General features: G+C 45.8%; 1 protein-coding gene and 1 long non-coding RNA gene across 2 annotated transcripts in view; one reads left to right on the top strand and one right to left on the bottom strand.

Moving 5' to 3' along the window:
- LOC140204081 (uncharacterized) overlaps positions 1–639 on the bottom strand; it is a 38,747-nt gene extending 38,108 nt beyond the window's left edge. Inside the window, exon 1 of the long non-coding RNA XR_011887517.1 lies at positions 25–639. This is a non-coding gene — a long non-coding RNA (uncharacterized lncRNA). The remainder of the gene's footprint in view (positions 1–24) is intronic.
- Positions 640–897: 258 nt separating this feature from the next.
- Positions 898–15,121, top strand: part of stk26 (serine/threonine protein kinase 26) — a 105,782-nt gene continuing 91,558 nt past the window's right edge. Inside the window, exon 1 of the mRNA XM_072270399.1 lies at positions 898–1,320. Coding sequence (XP_072126500.1) covers positions 1,279–1,320 — 42 coding nt within the window. The 5' untranslated portion in view covers positions 898–1,278. The remainder of the gene's footprint in view (positions 1,321–15,121) is intronic.

Genomic DNA, 15,121 nt, shown 5'->3' with positions numbered 1-15,121 from the left:
ACACAAAATGCTGGAGGAACTCACCAGGCCAGGCAGCATCTATGGAAAAGAGCACAGTCGACATTTCCGGCCAAGACCTACTTCTGTGCATTGTTTTCAACAATTGATCTGTATAAATGGTACGGAAAAGACGTTTTTCACTGTACTTCAGTACATAATACAATAATGAACCAACTTATCACGTGAGCACCCAGAGGAAACACCAGCAGTAACGAGGAGAATGTGCAAACTCCGTGCAGACAGCATGCAAAGACAAAAATGAACCTAGTTTACTGGCACTGTGAGCTAGTAGCTCTCACAGCTGCATGCACAATATGCTGGAGGAGCTCAGCAGATCAGGCAGCATCTATGGAAATGGATAAACAGTCGACGTTTCTGGCCGAGGCCATTCATCAGGATTGGAAAGGAAGTGGAAAAAGCGAGAATAAGACGGCGAAGGGAAGAAATACAAGCTAGAAGGTCTGAGAGGTGAAGCCAGGTGGGTGGAGGAGGAAGTAAGAGGTGGGGAGGTGAGAGGTGAAAAGGTGAAAGGTTCTGTGTTAACTCTATACAATCCCCACGTGTGAAACACATTCCTCAATCCCTCTCACACACCAACCAACCTGCAGAGAAAAACGCTAATATTTTTGCAAATTAATTTCCATCTAAGACAGTCAACATATCAGAATTACTTCAAACATCACTTCCACCTACGAATGGCATTTCAAAGCCAATATTTTTTTCAGTTCTAGCTTCAGAGGAGAGACAACAGAACTTAAATTCAATTTTATCACTTTAATTCATGTTCAGCATCAAACTGGAATTGGAAATTAAGGTTCCATTGTAGAGGTGTTAGCGAGATGCCGGAGGAAGGGAGGGGCCAGAGGTTTGCTCCTGTTACTGGGTGAAGATCTGAGTTGGGAAAGTGAGCTCGCAGTGACGTGCCTGGAGTTTGCAACTCCACCCAAGAGAGAAAGAGAGAGAGAGAGAGAGAAAGAGAAAGGGAGGGCAGACATCTGAAGGCAGAGCATGGCGTTAGAGCAGGGGGTGAGGACAACATAAGGAACATGTAAGCTCTCACAACGCAGCTTCTTTTGCGACGGGGACGGATCGACCGACCCGGAGCCGGCGAACGGCCTAAAGAGAAGGAAAAGTCGGACAAGTTTCACAGTGGAGACTCTCCGGTCGGAGCGGGCAGTTGGTCGCGATCTCCAGCTCAGCGACAGCTCGGAGCGAGGCAGAGGCGGACTTCCCCTGTCGGCCGCGCCGGCCCGACCATCTCCGTACGGGCTCCGGACCATGGCTCAGTCGCCGGTGGCGGTGGCGGTGCCGGGGATGCAGGTAAGGCCTGGATCCGGCGGCGCAAACTTTCCTAGCGCCGACTTACGGCGGGCGATGAGTTGCCTGCGTTTGCAGTGGAGAGAGGCACTGAGACATCAGCAGCACCCCGTCTGTCACCCCCCCCCCCGGGGTCCACTCCCAAATTCCCCTTGCCTGGCCAAACTCCTCCTCTCCTCCTCCCCACAATAACTCCTCTGGCCCCCACCCCCCGTCAGGACACCCCCACCCCAGGCCAGGACCCCGCACTTCCGCCCACCCCACCACAACCATGCCAGGGTACCCCCCAACACTGCATCCCCCCCCCTCCACAGCCCCCTTGCCAGGAGACCATCCCCTCATACCCCCCCCCCCCCATGCGGGCCAGGACTCCCCTTGCCAGGACATCTCCCCTAACACTGTAACACTGCCCCCCATGCACGAGAGAGAGAGAGAGAGAGAGACATCTCTCCCTCTGTCCCCTCCAGGACACCGCTCCCCCTCCAGGACTCTTTAACCCCCCCCCCCAACACGACTCCCACCCCTCTGCCGTCGCTCCCCCCCCCCCCCCCCGTACAGCTGCTCTGCCCCACTAGACCCGGCATGACTTGCCCACACCTGTCCCACCATAATTCCTCCCCTCACCACCCCCACACACCTCTCTGTCATGACTCCTCCCTCTCCCTGACTCCCTTAACTCCAGTACACCCAGTATATTCCTCAATCCCTAACACCCTTTCACCTTGTCCTTCTGTGGACACCCAGCAGCTCCCCACAAAATCTCCCTCACCAATCTCTATTTGCCGCTTCTTATTCTTCTAGCACCCCCCCACAAATTCTCTTAAGCCACACAATTCCTTATCAGCACTCCTTTCACGTGTGTCCTCTCCTCCCCATTTCTCTCACCCGACCTCTCCAACCCTCAACTCTTCTGCTCTCCCATCACTGCCTCTCTTGCACTCTGTGCACCCTCACCACCTGCTGCCTGGCACCCTTGCCAGAATTCATCCCCTTCTCCCTGCTTTTCTTCCCTACTTCCCTCAGTGCCTTTTGACATGAAACCTGGGCATGTCGAATCACAAGTTCCCAGCTGCATGATCTGAAGATTGCATGAAGTTGAAGCCTCTGTGGACAGGGTGCCGACTAAACTGCATCACACTCTGACCTTAATCCCAGTAGCACTCGGGGGAGTGAGTGACATTTTAGGAGGACTATAGTGGGAAGATAATGCTAGGCAGATTATTGTCAAGTCTGTAGCCGGTACTGAATTGGTAAAAGTTCCATCTAAGATGCTGCAGTAGCCAAGTTTGGAGCCCTGCTGACAACATCTAGGCTGGCTTTCAAAAGAAATCCAGAGCTGCATTCTAGTTTAACTTCCCAAAGCATTGCTGGGAGGTTAGACCAGGGCAGGACTTTCACTGTGAATGGTGTATCCCTGGAGAGTGTTGTAGAACAGAGAGACCTTAAGGTTCAAGTACTGAACATAGTTCCCTGAAAGTGGCTGTGTAGGTAGATAAGGTGGTGAAGAAAGCTCATGGTGTGCTTGTTTTGTTTGGTTGTGGAGTTGAGTACGTGAGCTTGGATGTCATGTTGCAGTTGGGTAAGACATTGATAAGACAACACTTGAAGGATTGTATGCAGTTGTGGTTGCCACACTATTGAAAGGTTGTATTAAGCTAATAGGGCCCAGAAACGATTCACAGGAATGTTGTGTGGACTGGTGGGTTCAGTTTATAAGGAGAGATTGGATAGGCTGTAGCTTTTTTTCCTGGAGCAAAGGAGGCTGAGGAGTGGCCTTTTATAAAATCAGGAATGAGGTTTCTAAAATCATAAGCAGTATAGACAGGGTGACTGGTCTTTTTCCTAAGGTAGGGAAGTGTGAACTAGAGGGATAGGTTTAAGATGACAGGGGAAGATACAAAGATTTGAGGGGCAAGTTTGCCAGGATGTTGTCCATCGACTTCAGCTTGACATAATCATCCCTCAGAGGCTGTTGGGTAAACTGTCCTGGTTGGGACTCAACACCCCTCTCTATAACAGGATCTTGGACTTCCTGACAGAAAGACCCCAGTCAGTCCGAGTCGGCAACAACACCTCATCTCTCTCACGCTGAGCGCAGACCCCTCCCAGTGCTGTGTGCTCAGTGCACTGCCGTTCATGCTGCTGACTCACAACCGTAGTGTCAGATCCAGCTCAAACTATGTCATCAAATTCACTGATGATACTACAGTGGCTGGCCTCATCAGCAACAGTGATGACTCTGTATACAGAAAGGAGGTAGAGAAGCTTGTCAAATGGTGTCAGAACAACAGCCTGTGTCTCAACGTGGACAAGACCAAAGAGATAATTGTGGACTTCAGGAAGGCACAGGTCGACCACTTTCCATTATACATCAGTTTATGTATGTTGTTTTGTAACAACCACACACTTTCTTGGTGTGCATGTAACGGACGATCTAACCTGGACCCACAACACCTCCTCACTAGTCAAGACGCAGCAGCATCTACACTTTCTGGGGAGACTGAGATGTGCGAGGCACCCCACCCCCATTTTAACAACCTTCTACAGGAACATGATAAGAGTGTCCTGTCTGGCTGCATCATTGTGTACAGAAGCTGCAAGGCATCGGAATGCAAGACCCTACACAGGACAGTAAAAACCGCTGTGTGACGTTTAGCAGGAGTGTTTCAAAGGGCCCAAAGCACTGCTGGGGATCTCTACCACCCATTCCACAATCTCTTTGACTCACTACCATCAGGAAGGAAGTACAGAAGCATCAGGGGTTGGATTTCCAGACTGGACAACAGCTTCTTCCCTCAGGCTGTGAGACCAATGAATACTTGCCACCACCGAGGTCTCGTCACCAGGACAGTGTGCTGGTTACTGTTTACCTGTGCTGCATTTTACTATGTGACTTTGAATTGTAGTTTTTTTTAACTAATAGTATAATATTTTCATTTGTATGCTTTGTGTGATGCATGTTTGGTGGGTGCATTGTGGCCCGGAGGAATGTTGCTGCGTTTGGTTGTATATATGTGTACAGTCAGGTGGCAATAAACTTGAACTTGAAGTTTTTCACACAGAGGATGGTGAGATGTGGAATGGGATACCAGAAGAAGAGGTAGAGGCAGGTACAATTACCTTTAAAACGTGTGAGATGCATGGATAAGAAAGATTTAGCAGGATATGGGTCAAGTGCAGGCATATGGAACAAGCTCAGGTCGGCACCTTGATTGGCATGAGCGAGTTGGGCTAAAGGGCCTGTTTTGGTGTTGTATGATTTTGATTTTATGGTCCAGTCTTTGTTGGCCAGTCATCAACCTTTGAGGCACTTCAGGTTAATGACCACATGTGACCACAAAATGGCCATAACTCGTCAGCTGTCTAGTTCAATGCTACATAGAACATGTATATTATGTTTTGTAACACCAAAACTTAAAAAAACTAATTGAAAGACAAATGAGAGAGCCAGGTATGCAAGTCTAACTTTGTCTTTACTCTTAAGTGAGACATGCTATGACACAGATGATGTATACTGTTCCTGTACTTTGCTCATACAGTATAACCATAATGAATTATTTAAACAAGAAAGAATGCTTAATCAAACAATATATACAATATTACTCAAATATTTCTGGAAATATTAAATATACAACACTCCTCCCACTTAGCTGTAAACTCAACTCTATAGAATGCAAACATGAACAAATCTGGAAATACTGGAAATTCAAGAAACACACACAAAATGCTGGTGGAACGCAGCAGGCTGGGCAGCATCTATAGCAAGAAATGCAGTCGACGTTTCGGGCTGAGACCCTTCGTCAGGACTAACGGAAAAAAGAGATGGTAAGGGATTTGAAAGTAGGAGGGGGAGACCCGAAATGATAGGAGAAGACAGGAGGGGGAAGGATAAAGCTAAGAGCTGGGAAGTTGATTGGCAAAAGAGATACAAGGCTGGAGAAGAGGGAGTATCATGGGATGGAAGGCTTTGGAAGAAAGAAAGTGGGAGGGGAGCACCAGAGGAAGCTGGAGAAAAGGCAAGGAGTTATTGTGCGAGGGAAAGAGAGATGGAAAATATAAAAATTAGGGATGTTGTAAGAAGGGGAGGAGGGGTGTTAACGGAAGTTAGAGAAATCAATGTTCATGCCATCAGGTTGGAGGCTACCCAGACAGAATATAAGGTGTTGTTCCTCTAACCTGAGTTGGAGGCCATGGATTGACATGGAATGGGATGTGCAATTAAAATGTGTGGCCACTGGGAGATCCTGCTTCCTCTGGCCTTGTGAAAATGCCATCCCCTTCTCTCAATTCCTCCGTCTCCACCACATCTGCTCTCAGAATGAGGTTTTTCATTCCAGGACGAAGGAGATGTCCTCCTTTCTTAAAGAAAGGGGCTCCCCTTCCTCCACCATCAACTCTGCCCTCAAACGCATCTCTCCCATTTCACGCACATCTGCTCTCACCTCATCCTCCCACCACCCCACTAGGGATAGGGTTCCTCTTGTCCTCACTTACCACCCCACCAGCCTCAGGGTCCAACATATAATTTTCCGTAACTTCCGCCATCTCCAATGGGATCCCACCACCAAGCACATCTTTCCCTCCCCCCCCCCGCACTTTCTACTTTCCGCAGGGATCACTCCCTACGCGACTCCCTTGTTCATTCGTCCCCCCCATCCCTTCCCACCGATCTCCCTCTTGGCACGTATCCTTGTAAGCGGAACAAGTGCTACAACTGCCCTTACACTTCCTCCCTCACTACCATTCAGGGCCCCAGACAGTCCTTCCAGGTGAGGCGACACTTCACCTGTGAGTCTGCTGGTGTGCCACACATTTTAATTCCACGTCCCATTCCCATTCCGATATGTCAATCCATGCCCTCCTCTACTGTCGAGATGAAGCCACACTCACACCTTATATTCCATCTGGGTAGCCTCCAACCTGGTGGCATGAACATTGATTTCTCTAACTTCTGTTAATGCCCCTCCTCCTCCTCTTACCCCGTCCCTAATTTTTTTTTCTCTCTTTCCCTCTCACAATAACTCCTTGCCTTTTCTCCATCTTTCTCTGGTGCTCCCCTTCCCCTTTCTTTCTTCCAAGGCCTTCCATCCTATGATACTCCCCCTTCTCCAGCCTTGTATCTCTTTTGCCAACCAACTTCCCAGCTCTTAGCTTCATCCCTCCCCCCTCCTGTCTTCTCCTATCATTTCAGGTTTCCCCTTCCCAATTTCAAATCTCTTACTATCTCTTTTTTCCGTTAGTCCTGATGAAGGGTCTTGACCCGAAATGTTGACTGCACTTCTTGCTATAGATGCTGCCTGGCCTGTTGCGTTCCACCAGCATTTTGTGTGTGTTGCTCTATGGAATGTATCTCAACATATACTGTACATACTCTATATAATACAGCTACTATATAGACATCCACAGCATAGTAAATTTTAAATTCTCCCATTCAGACCTAAAGATTTAATCGCTGTGGAGGATTTTCTGTCTTGTGGGATAAGCTTTCCTGACAAAAGGGTTACTCTGTTTGGCAGGCGAGACTCATGACTGTGAAACATCTCAGGTTCTAGGGCATCCTCCATAGTGTTATAGGAGTTGCCTCTGAGACTGCAGGAGGTGGTTCAGACAGTTCTGGCCAGCTTTCTTCTCTAACAATTGAATCTGCTCTTCTCAACTGATTGACTTGTCATCCCCAGATGACATCGGACATCATCTCTACTGTGTAGGAGAGTGGTCCAGTTCTGTCCTTAATCATTCCAAGTGCTCATTTTTGATCACTTCTGTAGTTCCTCGCCACAACTGCTTATCTAGGAGTGAAACCTCAAACCTCCTTGTTTGAGGAGCCATCAGTTTGTCTCAGCTGTTTGTCCAGCATCCTCCTCCTGAGTTAGGGTTTGAGGAGATCCAAGTGTGAGCACAAACAGCGACCTAGGAACAGCGTAACTGGTCAATTGTTGGATGTGGAGTGTGTTGCATTGTGATATGCAAGGGGGAAATTGGTGAGCTTCTGATTAAGTGTCAATGTAGTGTGTCCTGCTGACATCCTAGGCAATGCATTCTTTAAACTCTGGACAAACCTTTCCACCAAGTCATTTGTGGCTGGGTAGTACGGTGCAGGTGTAGTTTGTCTTCGTCCATTCATTTTCAGGAATGGCCAAAACTGTTCTGCAACAAACTGTGGTCCATTGCCACTGACTCAATATTCTAAAACACCCAACACATTTTCACTGTACAATGTTGTAGTACAGGCCGTTGGGAACATTTCTGACCACTTTGTAGCTGCGTCCACTACTACCAAGAAATTTGTGCCCGCGAATGGTCTGGCAAAATTGACATAAATCCTCTGCCGTGGCAATGTAAGCTATTCACAGGAATAGCAAGACACTGCTCTCGGCATCTTTATATGTGTTGGCATCCCAAACAGTGCATGGAAAGATTCTCGATCTGCTGATCTATTCCCAGGCCACCAACCAAAGCTTTGAGCCAGCACTTCCTTTTTTGACCACGCCTAGTTAGCCGGCATGTAGCTGCTCTAGTGCTTCGGTTCTCTTGTGGAATGGTGCTATAACTCTCAGTCCCCACATAAGGCGACCCTTGTCAAGGGCAAGTTCATCCTGGCTCTGGTAAAAATGGGGGAGCTAGAGATTCTGCAGCACATTTCAGATGTTTTGAGCCACATAGATCTGAGATGTGAGGTCTTTTCTGGTTTCCCTTTGGATCATCTTTGCTGTAATAAGGAGATTTTTGATTTGCAGTAGGGAGAATATATCAAGAGGAGTGTCCTCTTGTAAATTTTTCAGTTATTTCCTTTTCCAAGGGTAAACAGGAAAATCCATCGGCATTTCCATGATTAGGTGTCCTCTTGAATTCGATCTTGAAATTGTATCCTCCAGGAAACAGAGCCCATTTTTGCATATGATGCCGATGTTAGTGGAACACCCATCTGCCAATTGAAAATGGACACTAAACTTGTGTTGTGCTTCAGTTAGAAGTCATTTTTCAGTTAGAATGCCTTCTCAGTGCATCATTAAGCCCATTACTGAACTGACAATGCTCAGATAACTACTTCAATTCAGCCACATACACTGAAATGTACTTCAATTCATTTTGATTCCGCTTATGAAACCTAAAGTGTTCTGCAGTCGGTCAACAATTGTTTTGGTTCTAAATGTTCCTGCATTATTTCACAATATCAAAATACTCATTTTGGTTGGTTTGGTTGGAGCAGTCAAACTTTATGCCTTTAAACCCAAATCATTCAGCAAAACTGGCACATGCTTCTCATTGGCTATTTCACTTGCTTCAAAATACTGCTCAATTTGCTCAGTATACATGAGCCGGTTATTTATTGTGTAATCAAACATGTCAATCTGTCTGATATAGCCAGCTATTTCTGCTTTTTTGTTAATTACCTGGTTCTCACTGTTTATGAACCCGTGAATTCCTGTGTTTTCTGCCTTTCTTTTTAAACTCTATCATCTTTAATTCTGTGAATAAAATGTGCTGTTCTGAAGGAAAAAAAGCATGCGCTGTGTGTTTTTTAAACTTGACTGTTTCTCGCTGCGCTTTTTTTTAAGCTCTAATGTCACACTCCTCTTCAACAGGTAGATAGTTGTTTCAAGTTTGCTGAAACCTTCCTCTTCACCATTCTTAAGTTTTGTAACCCAAAACAGAAACTAATTGAAAGGAAAACAAGAGCCAGGAATGCAAATCTAACCTTGTCTTTATTTTTAAATGAGGCATGCACGTATGACATGGTGTCGTGATGACGTGTGCCATTTCCATACTTCGCACGTATAACCTTAATGAATTATTTAAACAACAAAGAATGCTTAACCAGACATGTATGTAAAATATACACACAATAGTACTCAAATATTACTGATACACAACAATATACTGTAGAAAATGGATTAGTACAGCACAGGAGAAGCCTTTTGACACACAATATGCCAAACGTATTGCCAAATTAAATGAAATCTCTTCTGCCTGCACGTGATCCATATCTATTCCCTGCATGTTCTTTTATGCTTATCTGAAACCCTCTTAATACACCACTTCCAGATCTGCTTTCACCACCACTCCTGGCTGCACACTCTGGGCACCTACCAAAAAAATTTTCTCTGCACATTTCTCTCAAATGTTTCTATTCTCACCTTAAATGCATAAGCTCTAGTATAGGATATTGATACTGTAGGGGAAAAAATGTCTATCTACCACTGTTATTGCTATCTATTATCTGCCATTTGTAATACTCTAAACATCAGTCAGATTGCCCCTCCGCTTCTGACGCTTAATCGCTCTGGAGTCTCTGTCTCCACCCCCCCCCCCCTCCACACCTTACCCCACTTCCATGTGTCCTGTTGCTGCTAACCATAGGAAATTCTTTCAGATATTTATCCTGCTTGCTGCTGAACACTGCAATAAAATTTGCCACCAGTACTTTTTAAGCCCTGACCAATCACTGAAGAAAAAATTCTCCCCTTGTCATTTCAGTCCTTTGGCCAATGTTCTTTCAGTCTTTGAAACAGTCTTTCAGTCTGTGTTTTTGTGTGTAGTGTATCCCTTTCTCTAGTTGTGGTGTATCTTTGGCAAGGCTGGTCCTCATGGTGAAGATACTCCCACACTGCTGTGGGGAAAAAGTTCCAGGATTAGACTCAGCATTAATAAAAGGATGGAGATGTAATTCCAAGTCTTGTACAATTAAATGGCGGCCTCCTGTGCAGAGTTAGGTTCATGCCATTTCCAGGAGAGCAATGCCATTCAATCACTCCCACCCCTCTCCCCCCATCTTATTTCCTTCAACTTTACTCTCTGTTGCGTGCCTCTCAACTCCTCTTTGATTCTTTTAGTCTATTAACTGCAATTAAAGGGGTGAGACACGTTGATCAGTTAACCAGCCTGAATGTTTTAGGGCTGTTGCAGCTAACTGGGGAATATGGAGAAAGCCCACACAATCACGTGGAGAATATACAATTTCTGCACAGAGCACTGGAGATCAGAATGGGAGAATACACAGTTTCTACTCAGAGAGCCCTGGAGATCAGAATGGAACCCAGATCTCTGACACTGTAAAGCAGCAGTGCTAACTGCTGACAGGTTGTGGTTGTATGCGACACGTGCCCATGAGGTGCTCGCCTTCTGTTGCCCTTGGTGGGAGAGGTAGTGTGAGGTGCTGTTGGAGTAAATGTACTCCATTTTGTATGTGGTGCAGGGCTCCTGTGGTGTGAAGCAGGAGTGTTTAGGATGGCTCTGGAGGAACACTCTGCAACAACCCACTCAAAGTGGATGGTTGGAAATAACCACAGATAGTACTGGTGGAGAGGGAATGACAGATCTGTCTCTCAGTGCAGAACCTGTCTGGTCTTCCAGCATTTTCTGCGTTTATTTCAGGTTTCCCAAATCCACAACTTTTGTATTAACAGTAGTTTATATGGTCATTTTTGATTATTCATAAGCCCTTTAGCCAACAATATCTGTGCTGACTATGATTCAGTTTAAACTGAACATCTGCAAGACCATGGTCCATATCCCTCCATTCCTGTCCATTCATGTACCTATTTAAATGACATCATATCCGCTGGCAGTATGTTTCCACTGTGGGGGAAAAAATAATTCTTGTAAATCTTTAAACTTTCACCTTCTTGCCTTGCACCTGCACTGTCTAATATATGAAACAGAAATGGGTTTATTACCATTGTCTTAAGTGATGCAAAATATGTTGCTTTGTGGCAACAGTACAGTGCAAAAGCATAAAATGACTATAAATTACAAAATAGTGCAGAGTTAAGAGTTAAAAATACACGTGGACTGAGATGTTAACTGTCCTGTGTTATCACCGGTGGGATCATCAGTTGATCTGCCACCTGTCTTCAGGAGTTTCGACCCGCTTATGATCAAGACTTCCTCGAGGTGGTGGGCCAGCAGTGCTAAAGCACCACCTCCCACTGGTGAGCTTAAAAACTTGGCATCTGCCTCTATCAGATTTGTTGGTCACTTCCATCCAACAGATAGTCTGCTCATCAGGTGTCTATGCAGCTACTGAAGGGTTTGCAAGATATGTATACACTGTCTGACTATCTGCCCCTCTGGACATACTTGTCCACACCCATGCTGATCCTTTCTCTGCTGCCTCAGCTACAGCCCTGCTGGTTGACTTGATCTCTCTTCTAGTGAAGCCAAGGTCACGCAGCCACTTCTGGAGAGTGAATGCAATAAACCCACGGCAGCCTACTTCGAATGGATAGCATGAGACCTTCCACCCTCTGTCTCTGCACTCTGATCTTAATTCTGCATATTTGGTTAACTTGCGCTCATGGGCTTCATCGATGTTGTCTTCCCAGGGGACTGTGAGTTCACCAATAACCACTTCTCTACTGGTGTTAGACCATACGATTATATCAGGACGCAATGTGGTGAAAGCTATTTGCTCCGGGAAACTGCCTTTCCTGTCCAGGTCAGCCTTGACACACCAATCATTGGCTGAAGAAAGTATGCTTGATCGTGAGCCTGCGCTGTACACCCTTGGTTTGGAGCCTTCTTTCACAAATGATATGCGATGTTCTGTGCAGCATGGGGAATGAGATAAGTTGTGCTGCAGTACTCTCTGCTCAACTGCTTCTGTTACAACTTTGAGAACGTTGTTATGTCTCCACGTGTACATGCCGCTGGAAAGACCCTGTCCATTCATGTACCTATTTAAATGACATCATATCCGCTGGCAGTATGTTTCCACTGCGGGGAAAAAATAATTCTCGTAAATCTTTAAACTTTCACCTTCTTGCCTTGCACCTGCACTGTCTAATATATGAAACAGAAATGGGTTTATTACCGCTGTCTTAAGTGATGCAAAATATGTTGTTTTGTGGCAGCAGTACAGTGCAAAAGCATAAAATGACTATAAATTACAAAATAGTGCAGAATAAGGAATAATGAAGTAATTTTGCATGCTAGGACAAGGACTATCTGCTTCTCAATGTTTATATCATTTGCTGAGGTCAGCCCCCAATGTTCCAGATAAAAGAATCTCTGATTAAGACCCTATCTACTCAAGTCTTCCAGGAATCTAACGGTGTTTCACTCGGTTGCTGTGTCTCCTATAGTACAAATACAATTCCTGTGGCTCATGCAGGAACTGGGAAATGCAAAGGTTGATGGACAGCTACATCAATTATTGAACCAACTAGCAAAACCCTAATCACTGTAGTTTAGCCATACTATGATCAATTTGATCACTTTGCACTAAAATGAAATATGATTGCTTTTGTTCTAGTTGTGTTCTTCCTTGTAAAAATCATCTAACAGTTGTTTGTTTTCCTTGTGAAAGCTCCTTGTATGATGCTATGTGCCTGTGTCACTGTACGTGTACATATCGCAATGAACTTGACTTTGATTTTGTGAATCAAGTGCTAGCGGCTGTTAGTTTTTGCTGGGGTTGCTTGTTTGGGTGTGAGGGCTAGATGGGTGACATGGAGAAGAGGAATGTTCTCTCTCCCCCCCCCCCCCCCCCCCCCCCAAGTGTGTGCTTGGGCAGTCGCTCAGATGATACACCTGGAGTCTTGGCAAGGCACGGGCAGAGTTGTATTCCACATTGAGAAACAGTGGATAGGATGGGTTTGGGCTATAACCTGCCTCATTGTTGAAAGTGGCTGGCTCTGTAAAGGCTGCTGACAGCAGTTATGATCAGTATGGAGTTCTGCACGGGCAGACAGATTGTCATGTAAATTGTGAGGTAACAGAGGAGCAGATTGGGAGGCAGATTTTGGAAAGGTGCAAAAATAACAGGGTTGTTATCATGGGTGACTTTAACTTCCCTAATATTGATTGGCACCTGATTAGTTCCAAGGGTTTAGATGGGGCAGAGTTTGTTAAGTGGGCCAGTATATGGACCAGGGAGAATGTCATACTAGATCTAGTACTAGGTAATGAACCGGGTCAGGTCACAGATCTCTCAGTGGGTGAGCATCTGGGGGACAGTGACCACCGCTCCCTGGCCTTTATAATTATCATGGAAAAGGATAGAATCAAAGAGGACAGGAAAATTTTTAATTGGGGAAAGGCAAATTATGAGGCTATAAGGCTAGAACTTGCGGGTGTGAATTGGGATGATGTTTTTGCAGGGAAATGTACTATGGACATATGGTCGATGTTTAGAGATCTCTTGCGGGATGTAAGGGATAAATTTGTCCCGGTGAGGAAGATAAAGAATGGTAGGGTGAAGGAAGCATGGGTGACAAGTGAGGTGGAAAATCTAGTCAGGAGGAAGAAGACAGCATACATGAGGTTTAGGAAGCAAGGATCAGATGGGTCTATTGAGGAATATAGGGAAGCAAGAAAGGAGCTTAAGAATGGGCTGAGAAGAGCAAGAAGGGAGCATGAGAAGGCCTTGGCGAGTAGGGTAAAGGAAAACCCCAAGGCATTCTTCAATTATGTGAAGAAAAAAAGGAAGACAGGAGTGAAGGTAGGACCGATTAGAGATAAAGGTGGGAAGATGTGCCTGGAGGCTGTGGAAGTGAGTGAGGTCCTCAATGAATACTTCTCTTCGGTATTCACCAATGAGAGGGAACTTGATGATGGTGAGGACAATATGAGTGAGGTTGATGTTCTGGAGCATGCTGATATTACGGGAGAGGAGGTGTTGGAGTTGTTAAAATACATTAGGACGGGTAAGTCCCCGGGGCCTGACGGAATATTCCCCAGGCTGCTCCACGAGGCGAGAGAAGAGATTGCGGAGCCTCTGGCTAAGATCTTTATGTCCTCGTTGTCCATGGGAATGGTACCGGAGGATTGGAGGGAGGCGAATGCTGTTCCCTTGTTCAAAAAAGGTAGTAGGGATAGTCCGGGTAATTATAGACCAGTGAGCCTTATGTCTGTGGTGGGGAAGCTGTTGGAAAAGATTCTTAGAGATAGGATCTATAGGCATTTAGAGAATCATGGTCTGATCAGGGACAGTCAGCATGGCTTTGTGAAGGGCAGATTGTGTCTAACAAGCCTGATAGAGTTCTTTGAGGAGGTGACCAGGCATATAGATGAGGGTAGTGCAGTGGATGTGATCTATATGGATTTTAGTAAGGCATTTGACAAGGTTCCACACGGTAGACTTATTCAGAAAGTTAGAAGGCATGGGATCCAAGGAAGTTTGGCCAGGTGGATTCAGAATTGGCTTGCCTGCAGAAGGCAGAGGGTGGTGGTGGAGGGAGTACATTCGGATTGGAGGATTGTGACTAGTGGTGTCCCACAAGGATCTGTTCTGAGACCTCTATTTTTGTGATTTTTATTAACAACCTGGATGTGGGGGTAGAAGGGTGGGCTGGCAAGTTTGCAGACGCCGCAAACGTTGGTGGTGTTGTAGATAGTGTAGAGGATTGTCAAAGATTGCAGAGAGACATTGATAGGATGCAGAAGTGGGCTGAGAAGTGGCAAATAGAGTTCAACCCGGAGAAGTGTGAGGTGGTACACTTTGGAAGGACAAACTCCAAAGCAGAGTACAAAGTAAGTGGCAGGATACTTGGTAGTGTGGAGGAGCAGAGGGATCTCAGGTTACATGTCCACATATCCCTGAAAGTTGCCTCACAGGTGGATAGGGTAGTTAAAGAAAGCTTATGGGGTGTTAGCTTTCATGAGTCGAGGGATGGAGTTTAAGAGTCGCAATGTAATGATGCAGCTCTATAAAACTCTGGTTAGGCCACACTTGGAGTACTGTGTCCAGTTCTGGTCACCTCACTATAGGAAGGATGTGGAAGCATTGGAAAGGGTACAGAGGAGATTTACCAGGATGCTGCCTGGTTTAGAAAGTATGCATTATGATCAGAGATTAAGGGAG

The sequence above is a fragment of the Mobula birostris genome, chromosome 10, assembly GCF_030028105.1.
Source record: "Mobula birostris isolate sMobBir1 chromosome 10, sMobBir1.hap1, whole genome shotgun sequence".
In the NCBI taxonomy this organism is placed as follows: Eukaryota; Metazoa; Chordata; class Chondrichthyes; order Myliobatiformes; family Myliobatidae; genus Mobula; species Mobula birostris.
The sequence above is the reverse complement of the archived record's forward strand: the minus strand, read 5'-3'. Positions and strand labels throughout refer to the sequence as shown.